The sequence below is a fragment of the Bos grunniens genome, chromosome 29 (genome assembly GCF_055505025.1).
Source record: "Bos grunniens cultivar Pamir isolate PY7600 chromosome 29, Bosgru_T2T1.0, whole genome shotgun sequence".
Classification (NCBI taxonomy): domain Eukaryota; kingdom Metazoa; phylum Chordata; class Mammalia; order Artiodactyla; family Bovidae; genus Bos; species Bos grunniens.
The window spans coordinates 5,240,883-5,260,935 of NC_141193.1; the positions used below are offsets into that span (position 1 = coordinate 5,240,883).

Below are 20,053 nucleotides of genomic sequence, written 5' to 3' on the forward strand. Positions count from 1 at the left end.
GCCTGCCACTCAGGCCCGGCCCACCACAGTCAGCCCCGCCCACCTCTGCCTTCTCAAAGGGGGCCTGCTGCTGTGCCTCTGTCCCAGCTAAAATGCCCCTTAGCTCCGTCTCTCCCTCCTCACAGCTGCCTCCACCTCCAGGAAGATTTCCCTGACTCCCCCACCAAGGCCTGAGACTCTCGACTTCCCAGCCTCTTTAGTCCTCACCATTTCCTCCCTCTGGACCCCACGGTCCTGGAACAGAAGCCCAGCACAGGGTGACCGCCCCCCTTCCCTGACCCCGCCCTCTGCAGGAAGCCAGCTCACCGCACATGAGTTCGTCGGAGCCGTCGACGCAGTCCGGAAAGGAATCACACTGCTGTTTGATGAGGACGCACTGGCCGCTGGCACAGCGGAACTGGTTGGGCAGGCAGACGGCTGCAAGGAGGGGCCTTGCGTTCAGAGAGGCTGGAGGGCATGACGCAGCCAGGAGCACTAAGCAGATGACCACCAACAGGTGCACCCAGCCCCGCGACCCCAGACCCAGCAGCAGAGGCCTGGGGTCCAAACGCAGAGCAGGCAAAGGGACCCCTGCGAGGACCAGGTCGGGACACCGTCCCGGCCAAACCAGCCTTCACCCTCCCCTCGATGACCCCCCTTTCAAGGCCTGTGAAATGCTGGGGACGGGCTGGCAGGGAAGAGACCTCAATGACACAGGGAGGTAATTATTCACCAGGATCCTACCATGGGTCAGGCTTGCAAAGCACCAGAGCTCCCACAGCCCCTGAGCTCAGGCTGTCTCCCAGGTCATGGGGTCAGTGGATGGCCCACAGGAGCCAGGCTCCTAACCAGGCGGGACAGGGGACAGCTGATGCGCCCGCAGAGCTCCGGGGGTCAGGAAGAGAGTGCAGAGCTCAGCCGGAGAGGCAGAGGCTAGCCATGCAAGCAATTAGTGCAGCTCTCAGGCTTTCGGGGGAAACGGAAGAGAAAGGCCGGGCACTGCAGCTGCTGCTGCTTCCCTGCTGACCTGGGAAGGGCCCCGGCCCCATGAGGAAGGGAGCTGCCTGGGGGCTCGCCGGTCATCTGCCCCCAGGACTTCCTGTCTAAGCTCCCCACCTGCCCCGGCCCAGGCACCCCACGCTCGAAACTGGAGACAAGGAACCCTGTCCGTGCAATGAGTGGGCAGATCTCCTGGTCACCAAGCAGGAGAGGAAGCTTCTGAAACGCAGGGTGGAACCCAAAGCCTGCACCAGGGCCTGCTGTTCTCCCAGGGCTTCCTTCCACCAGGAGAAACTCTCACAGTGGGAGGACGGAGGGAGTGATTCCTAATCAGGGCTCCTGCCACCCGCCGAGATCTTGGCCACCAGACTGAGCTGGGGCCAAGTGTAAGGCAGGACTCAGAAAACTCTCCTGTAAGAGACAGATATGTCTCTACAGTAACTACTCAACTCTGCTGTTTTCATGCAACACCAGCCTCAGACAATATGTAAATGAATGAGCCTAGCTTTGTCCCAATAAAACTTAGGCGGCTAAGTTGGTAAAGAATACCAACTTACCCTGGTGCCTCAGATGGTAAAGAATTTGCCTGCAATGCAGGAGACGTAAGAGACAGAAGTTTGATCCCGAGGTCGGAAGATCCCCTGGAGAAGGGCATGGCAACCCACTCCAGTATTCTTGCCTGGAGAATCCCATGGACGGAGGAGCCTGGTGGGCTACAGTTCATGGGGTCCCAAAGAGTCGAACATGACTGAGGTGACGTAGCATGAACCCAAAACTTTATTCACCAAAATAGGTGGTGGCCTGGATTTAACCCTTAGGTCACAGTGTGCTAATCCTGGTCTAGTCTCTATCAAGTTCTCAAAGGGTCTGTGAGCTGGAAAGACTTTACAACTGCAGCTTTACGGAAACACTTGGGGGAATGAACCCCAGGCCTTCATCTTCCACAGAATGGTTGCTTTTCATGAGTGGGCAGGGAACAGATAAAATCTGAGTTATCCAAGTATAGGACCCAGTGGCTATGGGGGTAGCAGCTAGAAAGACCTATTAACAGCTAGCTCAGTAGTAGTCAACATGGGGCCGTGGTGCTGACAGTATGTGGCAGGAACCAACGGAGAAGGTCATTTATAAAAGAAACTCAGAGGGAGCACAGACATTTGTTTCACTGTCACGGTCTAAAGGAAGATCCTGCTGGTCAGAGTGGACCCAGGCTGACCAGACAAATCTCTCTGGTAACTCCTGGTTCAGTGGGATGCTAGAAATCACCCACAAATAAGCATTAACCCACAGACTCGCTGGTGGAGGACAGCACTGCCTTTGGGGATGGGAATTAACCAGGGTGTAAACCATGGAAAGCAAGCTGACTAATGCATTTGTCTTGGATTTCTGTAAAATTCTTGACTGAATGAGGGAAGGCAAGATAGATTCTCACAGTCCACCTTCATGCCAAACTGGCAGGGCAGACGCCAGGAGCCTTCAGGGGGCCTAAAACTAACATTTTTTCCTTCCCAAGGTGAGGAGCCTTGGCAAAGCTTCTACAGTGACCTTCCTCAGGTTCGGCCCGGCCCGATAAAGCCCAAACTCCAGGAGGGCGAGGGGGTGCCCTAGGGGATGGGCGGAGCCTTGCTGGGGCGGGGCCGGGAGGGCGGGGGCGGGGCCTCACCGTCGCAGTCCGCCTCATCCGAGCGGTCCTGGCAGTCGGCCTCGCCATCACAGCGCAGCCTCAGGTCCACGCACTGGCCCCGCGCACAGGGGAACTGTGAGGCCGAGCACACTGGGCAGCCCTCCTCGTCGCTCTGGTCGTCACACTCGGGGAAGCCGTCACAGCGCCAGGCCCCGGGGATGCAGTCGATCTCCCCAGTAGCGCAGGCGAACTGGTCGGGGGAGCACGTGGGAGGCTCTGCGGAGCAGAGAAAGACCGTCATGGGCGCCGGCTTTTGAGCAAAAGCTGGGCGAAGCACGTCTGGCTTTCAAAGCGGGGAATACGCTCAGTTCATACATGCTGTATCCACCTCGTCTCCACTACCCTGCGTCCTGTCTGCCTTCCCACCTCCAGCCCCAAGTAGGCCATGAAGCTGTAGACCCAAAGCACAGGGTATGTGCAGGGCCTGGCTACACCGGCGTGTCCACTGCATCCCCGCCGGAAGTAGAAGGGTCAGAAAGCCAGTGGTCAGCACCCACACCTATTACACATCTGGGGCAATGGGGCCAGAGCACTGTGAGTGCCAAGAGAGCCCACAGGCACGGTGGTGGGGGCTGGTGGGGGACCCAGGCCCTTCACTGAGGGGTGGGCTGAGGAAAGGCAGGTGGTAAGGGTATCGGAGGGGGAGCAGAGTCAAGGGGGGGGAGTCGTGGGAGGGTGGTGAGCTGAGAGGGTGAAGGACAGGAGATCTGGGGCCACTTCCTGCCAGTGGCCATGGTAAGTCATTCCCCCCTCAGGGTCCACTTCTCTAGTGCAGGCCAAGCGTGGACAGTAGTGCTCAGGGAGGGGCACTGTCCTGGAGGCCTGGACACAGACGGGCATGATGAATGCCAGGGTGCCAGCAGAGACACTCAGGAGGAGCCCCTTGGCCCCTGGGCTGCCCCCCTTCCCCAGGGTCCTGTCATCATATCTCCCTCCTCTGCTGGAAAATCCCAGAAAACCGGAGGCCCAGAAATCAGCCCAAACTCCATTTCAAGTTTAAGAACAGTCATCAACATCCATAAAATCTGATTAAGGAAAAAGGTATTGGGAGTTCCCTGGTCATCCAGAAGTTAGGACTTGGGCCCTTTCACTGCTCTAGCCAAGGTTGAATCCCTGGGGGGAACTAAGATGCATAAGCCACAGAGCATAGCCAAAAAAAAAAAAAAAAAATTTAAAGCCATCAATTTTACAGAAGTATTGATTTCATGATGTACTAAGCCTTTCAACATTTGGAACCCACGTGCCTCCCCCATAACTGCGGGGTCCACACTGGACTGAATGGGAATGCGAGATGGGGGGAGAGTTGTGAGCAAAAACGAACACAATCCCGCTGTTCCCACTGCGTTTGGCCACAGAGGACACACCGGGGACAAAGAAGCCAAAGACGGATGTGTGCGCAGTGAGCTGCCAAGGAACACAGGGACGCTGGCCACGGAAAGCTGTGTGTGGACGGTGGCCACGCCCCACTCCTGGACTCCAATCAAAGGCCCTGTGCCTTTGACCGCTATTTCCACTGCCTGGACACCCCCACAGCCCAGCCAGGAGGAAGAGGGTCCATGTGGGGCAGGCTCTGATTTCCTGAAGGGCCCCTATTCCTGGCAGATGTTGCTGGAGAGCCAAGACGGGACAGGGTGGGGGGGTGTGTGTGTGTGTGTGTGTATGTGTGTGTATGTACGTGTGCACGGACCTGGGGATGAACCCAGGCTCCTCTCAGCAGCTGGGCAACCTGAGGAACCTTCAACCTCCCAGGGCCTCCGTTTCCTTGTCCCTAAAACAGAAGCAGCCTGCCTGGACCACCGCTTCCTCCCAGAAGTAACAGAGCAGGGCAAGCATGTGCGCGTGCACGTGCGAGAGTGAGTATGTGCGCATGCGCGAGCGCCTGGCTGGGCTGGGCTCGCACAGCAGGGACGCTGCGGAGCACACGCTGGCATCGCGGGCCGCGCCCTGCCCGTCTGGGTCACTGCATGAGGCACGAGGCTCCATGGCACCTCCTGGGGACCTCCGTGAGCCCCTGACCTTCTGAGAGCCCCCAGAGAAGAGGCCGGGGAAGAATGGAGATGGGGACACAGTGAACACAAGCCTCCTAGGCCCTGAGGAAGGGTGAGGGGGCACGTCCTCCGGTGGGGAAACCCAGAGCTGGGGTCCCAGGGCGAGCTGAGCACTTGGTGCAGCTCTCTCCCCAGGCCCCGTCTCTTCCAGGGCAGTCTGCATGTCTGTGCGAGCTGCAAAGCCTCTCTCAGGCCACAAAGCCATGTGGGCCCTGGGGCTGGAACTCAGAGAAAGGCCACAGGAAGCTCAGGAGAGTTGAGGTGTCCCCGCCAGCGGACAGTCATCAAAGGGCCCCCCTCTTCTTGGCCAGGGTCTCTGGGGTTTACAGTGATGAAGTGGGGCAGGAGAAAGCTCCATAAAGACAGGCCCGTGGTCCTGCTCCCTGAAATGTGCCATGTGTGGGACAAGGCGTGGGGATGATGGGGGTGAGGGTGAGAAGTAAGGGGCAGGGAAAGACCAGACCCCTGGAGCTCAGAGGACAGGAGAGGAAAGGAACACAGGAACAACATGCCCAAGGTCACCTGAGGACCTGCAGGAAGAGGAGAGGAAGCCTGGGGACTGAGTTTCATCACGGTGTCAGTGACAGTTCAGTCTTTCTATTACTGCTGCCATCTTCATGACTAGTGGCAGCTGGCATTCCCGTGTGCCATGTGTCAGGGACCATGCAAAGCACTCGGTTACTAATAACAACCCGTCAGATAAATGCTCTCTGTTTCTCTATTTCACAGAAAAGGAAGTGGAGGATAAGAGAGGTAAGTGAGCAGCCCAGGGTCACTCAGCTGGGAAGTGGCAAAGCTGGTATTGGAACCCAGGTCTGGCTGACCCTAAAGCTTACATTCTTAACCACTCCCCGTGCAGCCTTTGGAAAGAAGACGGTCAAGGGTAGAAGCAGGGGAAAAGACAGAACTACTAAAAGATTAGACAAATCCATTATCGGGGATTTCAGCGCCTCCATCAGTAACTGACAGCAGAAGCAGGAAGGAAGGACAGACAACCTGAATAGCACTGTCCCTCAACTGGATCTAACGACATGTAGAGCAACACTCCACCCAACAGCAGATGCCATAGCTTCTCAAGCTCGTAAGGAGTATTCACCAAGGACAGGCCACATGCTGGGGAAGAAAACATATCTGAACAAAGTTAAAAGGCTAGAAATCATATGTGTACGCTTAGACCACAGTGGCATTAAACTAGAAATCAGGAATAGAAAAATAGCTAGAAAATTTCCAACTATTTGGAAATTACACAACACACTTCTAAATAACACCAGGGCCAAAAAATTATTGAGAACAATTTAAAAATATTTGAACTAACTGAAAATGAAAATACAATTTATCAAAATTTGTTCAGTTCTTCAGTCACTCAGTCATGTCCCACTCTTTGTGACTCCACGGACTGCAGCAAGCCGGGCTTCCCTGCCCATCACCAATTCCCGGAGCTTGCTCAAACCCATGTCCATTGAGTTGGTGATGCCATCCAACATCAAAATTTGTGGGATGCAGCTAAAGCAGTGCTTAGAGGGAAATTCAAAGGCTTGAAATGCATATGTTAGAGAAGAAAACAAATAACAAGACATTCTGCTTTGAACACTAGATACCACAGGGACTATGGATTTTTAAAAAATGCCAGGCAACAACCTGGCAGGCAGAGAACCCAGGTCCCTGTTCAGTGTCCCAAGAGAAAGTGCCAAGCTCACACCTACCACCACAAGTCAGCAGGTTCTGCAGGAGCACGAGGTGGACCGGACATGAGCAGCGCGGCGTTCCGTCACCCTTGGCGACACAGATGTGAGAACAGCCTCCATTGTCGCGGGCACAGGGGTGGGCTGCTGTGGAGAGAAGAGAAGGAGGGGGTCGGACTCTGCCTCCAGTCTCAGGACTTCAGCCTAGAGGAGGGAGGCGGTGAGGGCCAGGCCAGACCTCACAATAACTGGCACTCCCACAGGGGTGCAGTCAACCCTCTCACTTCATTCCTAGGGCAGCCAGGCGAGTCTGTTTCTGTGGACGCTGCATTTTGCCAATGAGGAAGCGGAGGCCAAGAGCACATCTAGAACTTTCCTGACGTCACACCCCAGCCTTCTGCACCAGCTCCCACCGTGCCCACAACCATCATGCTACACCGCCCGCCTGCGTGTCTCTCTCACGGTGTAGTGGGCTAGTGGTGGGCCCCCCAAAAGATATGTCCACATCCTAACACCCGGAATCTGAGAATGTGACCTTTACTGGGGAAAAGGGTCTCTGCAAACGATGTGATCACATTAAAGATCTTGAGATGGGGTCTAATTCTGAAGTATCTGGGTGGGCGTTAAATCTACTAACAAGTATCCTTATAAGAGAGCGCCTAAGAGGTGAGGGCTTCCCAGGCAGTGCTAGCAGTAAAGAACCTGCCTTCCAGTGCAGGGGACATGGAGATGCAGGTTCAATCCCTGGGTTGGGAAGATCCCCTGGAGAAGGGCATGGCAACTACTCCAGTATTCTTGCCTGGAGAGTCCCATGGACAGAGGAGCCTGGCGGGCTACAGTCCATGGGGTCGCAAAGTCAGACACAACTGAAGCCACTTAGCGTGCAAGCAGGCAAGAGGTGAAGGCAGGGGAGAGGCCATGTGATGGCAGAGGCTGCGATGGTGCAGCCACAAGCACACCTGTGGCCGTGAACCGTCTTTGCCTCCCCCTGGTCCCCATCCCCTCAGCCCCTCGTTCCCAGCCCCAATGGTGCAGCCACAAGCACACCTGTGGCCGTGAACCGTCTTTGCCTCCCCCTGGTCCCCATCCCCTCAGCCCCTCGTTCCCAGCCCCAATGGTGCACCCACAAGCACACCTGTAGCCGTGAACCGTCTTTGCCTCCCTCTGGTCCCCATCCCCTCAGCCCCTCATTCCCAGCCTCAATGGTGCACCCACAAGCACACCTGTAGCCATGAACCGTCTTTGTATCCCCCTGGTCCCCATCCCCTCAGCCCCTCATTCCCAGCCCCAATGGTGCAGCCACAAGCACACCTGTAGCCGTGAACCGTCTTTGCCTCCCCCTGGTCCCCATCCCCTCAGCCCCTCATTCCCAGCCCCAATGGTGCAGCCACAAGCACACCTGTAGCCGTGAACCGTCTTTGCATCCCCCTGGTCCCCATCCCCTCAGCCCCTCATTCCCAGCCTCCAGAGAGAGCACAGCCTTGGAGGCACCTTGACTTTGAACTCTTGGCCTCCAGAACCGGGAAAGAATGCATTTCTGCTGCTCTAAGTCACCCAGTTTGTGGTCGCTTGTTACAGCAGCTGCAGTAAACTAATACACGTGGAAATTAACATAGTAAAGGTGGTGAACCCCGGGAACCTTGAATATTTCAATTCCATTAACCTCCTGTGCCCAATCTCTGGACAATGGTTAGGAGCCTGGGAAGGTGGCTGACCTCCCCCAGGTAAGAGGAAATGGCAAAGCACACTCGGCTCCTCACCTCTACCCCTGAAGGCAAATCATGGTTTTTTTCCTCCTCCATCTCAAGGATTAGGTGTTTTTAAAATGGCAGAGTCATAGTTGAGAGCAGGGTCAGCCAACTTTTTCCATAAAAAATGAGAAAGTAAATAATTCTGGCTTCACAGGCCAGGCCACCGGTGTGACCCCCGGTCAGCCAGCTGCAGGGCAAAGGCAGCCAGGATGACAGGGACCCACAAGCTGCAGAGTGCCACCCCTGGTTTAGAGGTTAGCTGTGGGATCGTGTGCGGACGCAGATGGGTGGCCCACGTCCCAGATCAACATGGCAGAGCCCGCCGAAGGACTTCCTACGCTTACCCAAAACGAGGAGCCTCTCCATGTCACCCCAGAGCCCGCGCACTGGTGCTCACAGACATGTCCCCAGTTTCCAACCTCAAACCTGCTCACTGAGCATTTCCTGGCCCTCCCGGCCCTGGTTCCAAGGAGCGCCGGTCAGTGCCCCTGGCTTTCTGCCGACACCAGTAGGCAGCGGGTCTTGACCTTTGTGGGCTGGGCATTCACCGTTCTGACCATCTGCCAGTGACACCCAGGAATCCGTGACTTGGCTGAGCATGGACTAAGAGGCCAGATGAACACAAGCATGCTAACCCATAGGCATGGGGCACCTTGGTTATCTAGAAGCTAGTTTCCTGGTGACTTCACTTATCTGGGACCCAGCTGATTACCACAGAAATTGCCACCGAGCAGTCAACAAAGAAGTGGCCGGTTCGGAGGTCATGTCCCTGATTCTGAGCAGGAAGCCTAACAGAAAAAAACTCAAGTGGCTAAAGCCTGGGCTCTGGTTGCAAATTCAAGCCCCCTTGGGTTTATTGGCTGGGTGACAGGGGAAGCAATACCCTTACTGAGTTCTACTTTTGTCAGCTGTAAAATATAATCTCATTTGAAATTATAAATTATTGTGAAATAACATATATAATAATATACTGAAAACAGGGCTGGGGTACAAAAGAGTCACAATGCAGTGTGGCCGAGGCAACGCCGACAGGGAGGGGCTGGGGTGAGGCTGGGCAGCCCTGGGGCCTGGACGGCGGCCAGACCGTGGGTGTCACAAGACAAGGGCAGCGAAGGCCCTGCTCACTCAGCGAGCAGCCCGCTCGGTGCCGTGTACGTACTGAATAGAGAGAGAAAAGCAAGCAGACAGACAGGCAGACACTTACACACGCGCACACACACCTCCACACCCACATAGAGCCAAGGACCGGGTGGAGGAGCCACAGATCCTGATTACAGACAATCCCCTCTCAGGCTCCTGGACACAGCCAGGCTGTGGTGGACGGAATCCTAAAGTGCCCCCCAAACTCCCCACCCTGCTCCCCAGCTAGGGAAGATGCGATGAGTGTCATGCCCATGGTTTTATCACCTTTCTTGGTGGGGGGACATACAGGTGTAATTAAGGTTACTAATCGGTTGATTCAGAGTCAATCTAAAGGGTGATTCATCTAAAGCTGGGCCAAATCTCATCGCAGGCACTTGGAAAGCAGAGTGGGTTCGAGAGCTAGAAACAGAAATCAGAGTGGTCCAATCTGTTGCTGATGGAGAAGGGGATGGGGTGAGGGCCTGAGGGTGGCCTCTGGTCACCGAGACTGGGCCCAGACAAAGCCAGAAAGAAAACGGCCTCAGCCCTACTCTCGCCTTGGTCCGCCCTCCTCCCTTTCTCCAGGGGAGCCAGTCCAGGGGTTGCTGTGCTCCGTGCAGAGGCGTTCCTTCCCCTCGGGGGCCCCCGCACAGCCCCACTGCCCACCCCTCACGTACAGAACTCCTCCAGGCTGATGTCCTCCACAGCATGAATGCCGGTCAGGTGCGCAACACGGCCCTGGACTCGTGTCCGTGCGTCCCCCGTGGTCTTGTCCACACGCTCGATCATCTGCTGCTGGCGGTCAATCCAGTAGAGGTGCTTGCCCAGCACGGTCAGGCCCACGGGCTGCACGATGTTGGCATCCTCCAGGGTCAGGCGGTTGGCCCCTGCGAGAGGGATAAGCGCCCCCTGAGTGGCGGCTGACCCCGAGAGCTCAGCCCATGCTCACTCTGGGAGAATGGAGAGCTGCTGGGAGCCTGGGGGACGCCAGGCTCAGGCTGGGCACGCTCCCTGGAAGCAGGCAGACCTGAGACCTCCTCTCAGTCAGCCCTGCTTCCACCTGGGTTGGCCTTGTAACCGCAGCCATGGACCCAAGTTGCTGATCCCCTAAAAACACGGTGCCTCCCCTTCCCCCAGCCCACCCCAACTTCTGGCAGAAAAGCCCCTCCAAGCTGTCATTCTTGCTCCTCTCCAGGCCAGGGCCCCCAGACTAAGGCAGCCATGGCCAAGCAGCTGTAAGTGTGGGCGCTGGAGGCGAAGGGTACAGGATTCCTGCTCCACCCCACGCTGGGGGCCCCAGGCAGCTGGCTCACCCTTTCTGAGCCTCCCTGGACTCTACCGATCAGGAATCATTCGGGTCCAATATCCTGGAATGTGGCTGGGAGACCGTATGTGCCTCCTCGCAGCAGGCCCCCAAGAGACTGTGGCGTGTGACCGATGACCAGGAAGGTGTTCCCGGCAGGTCAGACAGGGTGGCTGCCGAGGGACCAATCCCCAGGGAGGCCCCAGGCCTCGTACCTGACAGGTCACAGCTCTCGATGCGCTTCAGGTCGGCGTCCACCCAGAAGAGCTTGCCCAGCGTGTTGTCCACCACGAGGGCCACGGGGCGGATGAGGCCTGTGGTGAAGAGGACCTCGCGCTCCGTGCCGTCCAGGGCGGCGCGCTCGATCTTGGCAGCACGGTCCTGCATGTTGGTGAAGTACAGGTACCTGTGGAGGGCGGCAGTGAGGACCCATTGTGCCCTGCCCGTCCTTGGCCAAGCCCGAGAGACCAGCCCTGACCCTGCGGACGTCCAGCAGGCGAGCAGCCACATGACCCCGGCCCCCGGAGGTGAGAGGCCACACCCTGGAGGGGCCGGAGAATGTCCCCCAAGACCACATGGCTACCTGGAACCTCGGAATGTGACCTTACTGGGAAACAAGGTGTTTGCAGATGTAATTAAGGATCAAGATGAGGCCACCCTTGGGACTTCCCTGGCAGTCCCAGATGGTTGAGGCTCTGAGCTGCCACTGCAGGGGGGGCACAGGTTCAATCCCTGGTCAGGGAACTAAGATTCCACATGCTGTGCAAGGGTCCTCAACCAGTGAGAGTGGCCTTAAGAGAGAGAGAAGAGGCCACGGGACACAGAGAGGAGCCCATGTGATGACGCAGACAGAGTGGAGGGACGTGGTCACAAGCCTAGGAGCACCCAGGGCCCCCGAGCTGAGAGGCAGGGAGTAGCCTCCCCTTCAGACTTCGGTGGGGGCACGGCCTCGCTGCCCTTGACTCTGGCCCCTGGAACCACAGGAGAACAGGCCTTTGTGTTTGAAGCCCCCGGTTTGTGGTCACTTGTGGCGGCCCCTCCTCTGGTTCCTGAAGAACCACCAGCACTGACTGAGCCCCTGGGTGCTGCACGGCTGGTACTCCCTACTCTCTTCACCAGGAAACTAAGTCCCTGGGAGGTCACGTCTCACAGGCAGTAAGTGATGGAATCGGAATTTGAACTCGGGTCTGCACGACAGCCCCTGGGAGAAGCTCCAGCACACAGTGCCTGGACAGGTCTGCCTCTGGCTCTGAATGGCCAGCCCTGCGGGTATCTGGGGTGACCACCATGCTCCTGCCTCCCACCTCCAAACATTCCCAACCTCATGTCATGGGGCTTCGGGCACCCCCCTGCCCTGGTCCTTGCCTCCAGGACCCTCCACATCTTTCCACGTGTCTCAGCCTACCAGAGAACCTGAGGGCTGACAGGCAGAGCGTCAGGGAGCTTCACGGAAGGAAGAAGCTCCAGGTCAGGTAGTGACCTCCCCGTGGCGGGGCCTATGCAAGTGAATAACTTGCCACCACCTGGGGTGCTATGGAAGGGATGGCTGTACAGGGTTCAAATTTGATGGGATGGTCTGACACCTATGAACTAGAGCTCACATCCTGCCTGTGTCTCTCAACAAAGCCCCCACCCCTGCATAGGCTTTCAGTCCAGGCCGTCTCTGGGTGTCTCTGCCTCCTCCCCACGACTGGGAATGAGCTGCTGTTTCCTCGCCCCGCCGACCCCTGGCTGTGGTGGCAGGGACGCTGGGGAGCTCCTGACGGATGGGCGTGTTGGGGGTGGAAGATCCCTCCTGGCCCGAGAGGCCAGCATGCACGGGAGGGGCGCCCAGCGCACCCCTACAGGGACAGCCCCCGCACCCGCGCTCAGCGTTGACGACGATGGCCCTCGGCTTGTCGCGGTCCCCCCGCAGCACCACGCCCATGGCGTCCCCGTTGAGCCGGTGGACGTTGATGGTGTTGGTGGCCTCGCACGTCCAGAACAGCGTCCGGCTGTAGATGTCAATGCTGAGGTCGTGCGGCTGCCTGTCTGGGTTCTGGCTTTGGCTTGGAGAGGTCAGAACGAAGGGCTGTAAGACGGTAAAGAAATGAGCATCCGCTGGAGACACGGCGGAGAGGGCGGAGGCCTCCGCCCCAGTCCACAGTGAGCGTCAAGATCTCAACCCTGTTTGGAACCTTGGCTTTCCAACCAGCTCTTGTCCACACGTCCACCCGCGAGTGAAGGGGCTCCCCTGACAGCCTTCAGGGGAGTTCTTGCCATGAGCTCTGGGCCAGGCCCGGCCACTGGTGATGGCACAGGACCCAGATGGTAGCCACCCCACCCCGGCCGGCCAGCCTGGGCCTGCTCGCAGAGAGGGGGACCAGCAGGCAGCCAAGTGGTCAGCCAGGATCGCAGGCCCCCGGCTCGAGGCATCGCCTCCCTTCTTGTTTCCTTAGACCCAGGCTTTTGGATTAAGACTCTGAAGTCTTGCTGTCTTTTAAAGTACTCAGGGATTGATGCTGAGGCTGAAGCTCTAATACTCTGGCCACCTGATGTGACATGTTGATTCACTGAAAAAGACCCTGATGCTGGGAAAGATTGAAGGCAAAAGGAGAAGGGGGCAGCAAAGGATGAGATGGTTGGATGGCATCACCAACTCAATGAACATGAGTTTGAGCAAATTCTGGGAGTTGGTGAAGGACAGGGAAGCCTGGGATGCTGCAGTCTATGGGGTCACAAAGAGTCGGACACGACTGAGCGACTGAACAGCAACGAAAATTCAGGGTGCCGGGATAATGGGTGTCCGGCTTGGAGGTCCACCTCTCCGTCTCTCCCCTGAGGGCCAGAGGCTGGGGGTGGGGCTCAAGGGCAGGTGAGGGTACAGGGCCGCCCCGCAGTATTTCCTGGGAGCCCAGGAGCAGTGCAGGCCCCTCTCAGAGGCTGTTATCCCTCTGGGTCTCCACCCCGAGCCTCTCCCGGGAACTGTGCCCGACTTCATGCTATCTGCTGCATCTCAGGGATGAGCCTGGCTCTCAGAGTCACCGACAGAGAATCCCTTCAAGGGGGGACCTCATTTCATGAACTGATGCCAGAGGAGGAGCACCCCTCATCTCCCTCCCAGGCCAGAGCCCAACTCCCTGGTGGATGTGGTCCCCCTGGGTGCTCGGGTGACTTGACCTGGCAAGGGGCTTCCCAAGCTCCTGGGTTGCTGCCACCAACGGTCTGGATGAAAAGCCCCTTCTCCTGAGAAAGGCGTCATCTTCTAATGATGCTCTGACCACAGCTCATTGCAGACCCTCTTTATCTGCCTCTTTTCAGGCATTAATAAAACAATAAGTCACCAGTGGGGGAAGAGGTGGCTTGCAGGCAAAAGGAAGCCCCCTTCCCCAGGCCCAGCTTCTAGGACCCAGCTGGAGAGGAATCCCCCACCCTCCCAGCCCCCAACACCCGGCAGCCTCTGGTCCAGCCCTGCTGGGCAGCTAGAAGTGTGCCACTCGCATCTCTGCAGGTAGCAAAATCCACATCCTGGGAGCTGTGGGCCCTAGGAGGCAAGCGTCAACTCCAACCAGCACCTTCCTTTCTCAGGAGCCACGGAGCTCTCTGGCCAAAGACCACAGACCAGTGTAGCTGATGGCCTGGGAGTAAAGCAAGATTCCAGCCAGCCCTGGCCAGAGTCAGGCTCCCCGTGAAGGGTGGTATGTGGGAACCGGGCACACACTCATCGGAACAACCAGGGGAGAGAAGCACACGGTGTAATGACACAGCGCCCACGTCCCTCCCGGGGCAGACAGGAGCGAGGAGATCAACCTTACACGGCTGGCCAGTTTCCTAAAGCCCGAACTCCAGTTTTAACATAAGGAACAGCACAGTGCCAGCACAAAAGGTCTTAACAGAAGCCAACTCCATGTCACCATCAACAGCCCGCCCCCTCACAGTACAGAGTGGTCCTCAACCAAGTGGCCCAAACGCGGATGCAGCCCGTGTCCACTGGTGGGTGGACAGATAAGCAAAGCGTGTTCTGTACACGCAGTGGGATGTTATTCAGTCTTAAAGAGGAAGAAAATTCTGATACCTGCCATGATGAACCTCAAAGTCACTGTGCTCAGTGAAATCAGCCAGTCGCAAAAGGACAGACATGGATCGCGTGGTTCTAACTATGCAGGACTTAAGAGTTGTCAGATTCGCAGAGACAGAAAGCAGGATGGTGGGTGCCAGGGACTGGGGAAGGAGGGGGGTGGAGAGTTAGTGTTTAACGGGGACAGACTGTCATCAGAGACAGCCAGTGGGGACGGCTGTTCAACAGTATGAATTTACCTAATGCCACAGAGCTGTACACTTAAAAATGGCGAAAATGGTACATTTTATATAATGTATGTTTACCACAATGAAAGAATAAAATATTAAATAGAAAAACAAAAGCCGAGTAGATAATAATGAGCTTCCCAGGCGGCACTTGTGGTAAAAGAATCCGCCTGTCAGTGCAGGAGATGCAAGAGACGTGGGTTTGATCCTTGGGTCAGGAAGATCCCTTGGAGAAGGGAATGGCCACCCACTGCAGTATTCTTGCCCAGAGGATTCAGTGGACACAGGAGCCTGGTGGGCTACAGTCCATGGGGCCGCGAAGAGTCAGACACAACTGGGCACCCAACTAATAATGAAGAACGCCATCCTTGGGGTGGGGGTGTGCTCCAAATAATCAAAGCCACAGGAAAACCGAGTTCAGTGGGGAGGCAAATGAACGTTATCTAGATTAAGTGCTCTTAAAAGGGCCTTATTCTTCAAAGTCCTCCCCCACTTTTGCAGACACCATAAAAGATGGGACTTGAAGGCAATTTGCACCCAGCAACTTTCACAGCAGGGAAGCCACAGTCCATCAATTAACACTTCACGTTCTCCAAAGGACTCAAAGTCACTGTCACCTGAGCCTGGAGAGAGATGAAAGAAATCCATTCCCACCATCTTCCCCAGGCTCTGCTCCCATCTGGGGACAGCTGGAGCCTCTACCATCCACCAAGGATGCACAGTCAAAGGCCGGTTAACCTGACACTGTTGCCGGATGACGTATTTTGTGCTGCCCAGCTGTACAGGCAGCCCTGGTACCCAGTTCGGGGCAGGGAACAGAAGATCTTCTGAAAATCCCTCCTGACACAAAACAGCCTTGCATGACAATGCCGAGACTCCCCCACACGACATAGGCAATTACAGCGACCACTCGATCGAGAAAGAGACGGCTGGGTTCCGTAGCTCTTGTGAAAGGAGCCTTTCGAAACTGGCACGACCAGGCAGGCGTGTCCTACTGGGGTTCTGGCCACAGTTCCCTGTCACACGGCTGGATACGCCGGATGAGCCCGGAGGCTGCAGAGACAACATCCTTCCTGGCCTGGGTCACAAACACCTAACACAGGAAAGCAGTCAGTTCTGCTAGACTCGGGTTTGGAAAGCGCGCCTCTGCTCCCACGCCGTGATGTATCGGGGACAACCCCAGCAGAGCGTGGTTTTCGAGTTTGCACAACTCCACCCAGAGAAACACTGGCAAGTGCAGAGCACGCAGCTGGCACCGTGCTAAGCAGGGGTGAGTGAACACACACCTCCAGCGCCCCTCAGACCCCCCGCGCCGGGAGCCACACCATCCATGCTGGGGTTTCGACGGTATGTCCCATCTCAGCCAACCCTCCCTCCACAGTTCCACCAAAACCCACAAGCCACAGCCCTCCGGCTCCCGTCTCCTCAGCCAACCTCGGGTCTCTGAAAGGTCAAGGGCCGTATCTGCCGTAGCATTTACGTACCGAACCATTTAAGGGGCAGGTGGGGCCCCTGCATCGCCAGGGTCCTCGCTCTTGCTTAGTCTGTCGTTGATGGAGTTTTGAGAGCTGCACTCCTAGCCCCCACCCCGCCCCATCAGCCCTGGGGTCTGTTCTGCTCCATTTTACAGAGTGCAGTGATTTTCAGAAACACACATACTGCTTCACAACAGAACTGGCTGTACACAACTCCTCTGAAATAAAAAATAAGCCTAGAATAACCAATACCAACCGTCCTTGTACAAAACCACCGCGGAAAGGGGAAAAAAAAGAGACCCCACGGGGTCTGACGTCCACCAGCACTCCGTAAACAACTGCCAAGATCCAGTTTCTACAGAGTCATCATCTCAGGGCTTCGCACGACTCAGCCTGACACCCCACAAGGACATAACTGGGGCCCAGATCGTCACCTACCGCCCACCGTGCTCCCCGGCACCCCCTCTGCTAAGAAAAGGGGGTGGCAGTGGCCTGCTCCTTGTGGAAGCGCACCCCCCCCGGCCGCCCCTCCATACTCCAGCACTCCCAACAGGCACACTTGCCTGGGTCCCGTCGTCCTTGGCTCGTTTGATGTTCTGGCGCCCGTCCACCCAGTAGATGAACTTGTCCAGCGGGTCGTAGTCGATGGCCTTGACGTTGCGCAGGCCGTGCAGTGGCAGGATGAGGTCCGGGCTGCGCTGGTCGTCAGGAATCATCCGGCTGATGGCACACTTCTGGCTGAACAGCAGGAAGGTGGTGGGCGCTGGAGGGGGCAGACAGAGGAGGGGCCGCCGGTCAGTGTCGGAGCCGAAGAGGGAGGGGCCGGGGAGGATGGCGTCGCGTGCTATGGTAAAAAGTAGGTCCGTATGTGCACCTACGAGACGGATGTGGAAAACGGCTGGGAAGACACAGTCGATTCCTGGGGGGTGGTGTGGTACCATGAGGAATTTGACTCTCCGTGTTACACGTGTCTCTGTCGTTTCAGTATTTTATTCTAAGTGTACGTGTTATTTTAAAACTAGATATCCATTTCTTTTTGAAAATGAAAAGAAGACCAAGCACTTGGCTGTGCTTGGTCTTAGCTGCAGCCCACTGGACCTTGTTGAGGCATGCGGGACCTTCAGTTGCAGCATGCACACTCTTAACTGATGCATGTGGGACTAGTGCCCTGACCAGTGGTCGAACCCAGGCCCTAAGCATCGGGAAAGCAAAGTCTTAGCCACTGGACCACCAGGGAAGACCCTCATTAAAAAAGTAAAATAAAATAAAACCTTTTTTTGATGTGGACCATTTTAAAAGTCTTTATTAAATTTCTTACAATACTGCTTCTGTTTTATATTTGGTTTTCTTGGCCGAGAGGCACGTGGGATCCTATGCCCCCAACCAATTCACACCCCCTGCACCAGGAGGCCAAGTCTTAGCCACTGGACTGCCAGGGAAGGCCTCCATTTCTTTTTAGATTATCAAGACTTAAGTAGGAAGGAGCAAAAGGCAGTGAGCCTCAGACTCTGACAAGTGTGTGAGATGCTCTGGTGACTGTGGGATTCTCCATGGGCTACTGTGGGCTCCAGGGAATGGCCGAAAACCATGTGAACAGTGAGACCAGGAGGGGGCGCTCCTCGGGGCTGTCAGGACCCAGAACGTGCAGAGGCCACTGTCAGAGCTACGGCTACGCCACGTGAATCCAATCATGGCCCTGGGTCTGCAGCCATGGGAGCCGGCACCCAGGTCACATCCCCTCTGGGGGGTGGATGACCTGCACCTCCATTTGACTCTTCAAGGTTACGGCCCCCCAGGAAATTGGACAACAGGACCAAAGGGAGCCCAGGAGGGGGGAGTCCCAGCTGCGGCCCCAGGCCCATCATGTACCAGCCGAGGACTGCCACCAAGCCCCTCCGCCCTTCGAGGCTGTGGGTCCCGCATCCACCCTTTTGGACCGTGGACGCCCAGCCCTCCCAACGCCCAGGGCCGCGAGAGGCTCACACAAGGCCCCGGGTGACAAAGAGCTTTGTAAACCGTCTACAGCTGCTCAGAGGCCGAGTCCTAACCAGCGCTCTGGTGATGTCACAGGAGAAGAGCCTGCCAACAGGACACGTCTGTTCTCCCTGCAGGCCATGGGGAAGTCATGCTCCAGCTCTCTGAACCTCGCTTTTCTGAGTACCGGAATGAAAGAAAAAAGGCCGGCCTCGTTTAGAGGGTCAGTGTAAGGACCACACAAGTGGACGTGAGGCTGGCAGTAAGGGGTCGGGGCGGGGACTCTGGAGCCAGCCTGCCTGGATTCAGACCTGGTTCCAAGTCTCACTGTTGTGTGGCCTTGGGTGGGTAACTACGTGTCTCTGTGCTCAGGGTCCTTGTCTGTGAAATGGGGACAGCGATGTTGCCTATCCCATAGACTGGAGGATTGCTGCTGCTGCTGCTAAGCCGCTTCAGTCGTGTCCGACTCTGTGCGACCCCATGGACAGCAGCCCACCAGGCTCCTCTGTGAATGCTGGAGTGGGTTGCCATTTCCTTCTCCAAGACTGGAGGATTAAGTGCCGTAAAAAGCATTTGGAATAGTGCCCAAATCTATAAGTGACAGAGACTGTTTTTCACAGCCAAAGAGCCTCCCATGGGATGTGTCAGGTGAGGGCTTGGCGCACCTAATCACATCTTGATGAAGCAACAGGGCTTCTACCCAGCCCGAGCCTCCAGGTAACATTATGCATATGTGCAGTGCACAACCTGCCCAACTGCCCACGTGCACCCAAGATGCTTCTTTCTGCCTTACCTGTCAGAGGCAGGTGGATCTCATGTGGAAGTGAGGGCCAGGGGGAGAGCAAGGCACTTACGGCTGCAGTTGCGGCTGCTGGGGTCCAGGGTATAATGCGAGGCGCAGCTGCAGCGGTGGCCGCTGGGGACGGCGAGGCACAGCTGGCCACACTGCCCGTTATTGTGCATGCAGTCATTGAGGCCGTCCTGGCGGGAGGAGTGGAACACCAGGATGTCCATCACGAAGTCCAGGTGGCCCTGGATGAGGGTGCGGTTCCGGCCGCTGGTCTTGTCGGCCCGCTCAATGCTGTGCAGGTTCCAGTCTGTCCAGTAGATGTAATCGCTGTACTGGGTCAGACCGAAGGGGTGCGGGAGGTCATCCGCAATCACGACCCGCTCCTGACCTGCGCAGAGACACGAGGGCGCGGCGTCAGCCAGGGCACCGCACGGGCGCCAATCCACAGCCTGGCCGCCTACGTCGGGCTCGTAAAGCGTGCGAGCACTTTGGGAAATCGGCAGGGCCCACTGAGCCTGGATGTGCACCTACCCTGAGGGCAGGCAGCTCCCCTCCTGCTGCACAAGAGACGTGCACGGAGCATTCCCCCAAACAACACAGATGAGACTGTGCACAGCAGCGACTGTGTAACAGCCACAGCAGGAAGCAACCCAAACAGCAGGATGGGTTTAACAAAGATGGAACAATCTTCAGGCCATGGAAATGACACAGCAGCAGAACAGAGTAACAATGTGGGTGAGTCTCAGTCATTAGATGGAAAGAAGCCAGATGCTGAAGAGCACACGCCGGACGGTCAGTGACAGAAAGTTCTAGAATGGCACAACTAGAGCATGTAGACAGACATCAGTGCAGCAGTGAGCCTTGAGGAGGCCGGTAAGACTGACTGAGAGCCTTTCGGGGGCTGGAAACTTCCTTGCTTTGATCTGCATGGAAGCTGCACAGCCTATGTTGATGCTTCTATGGAT

General features: G+C 56.7%; 1 protein-coding gene across 7 annotated transcripts in view; it reads right to left on the reverse strand.

Annotated features, from left to right (window-relative positions):
* Positions 1-20,053, reverse strand: part of LRP5 (LDL receptor related protein 5) — a 124,090-nt gene that overhangs the window by 11,112 nt on the left and 92,925 nt on the right. For 2 of the 7 annotated variants that reach the window (XM_086385288.1, XM_086385294.1), the window contains exons 12-19: positions 19,153-19,476; positions 16,888-17,087; positions 12,428-12,636; positions 10,781-10,971; positions 9,940-10,149; positions 6,411-6,536; positions 2,639-2,875; positions 307-447 (exon numbers count right to left, since the gene is read on the reverse strand). In XM_086385288.1, the coding sequence (XP_086241414.1) occupies positions 307-447; positions 2,639-2,875; positions 6,411-6,536; positions 9,940-10,149; positions 10,781-10,971; positions 12,428-12,636; positions 16,888-17,087; positions 19,153-19,476 (1,638 nt within the window). The remainder of the gene's footprint in view (positions 1-306; positions 448-2,638; positions 2,876-6,410; positions 6,537-9,939; positions 10,150-10,780; positions 10,972-12,427; positions 12,637-16,887; positions 17,088-19,152; positions 19,477-20,053) is intronic. The other 5 variants (XM_086385291.1, XM_086385289.1, XM_086385290.1 and 2 more) reach the window with 5 other exon arrangements.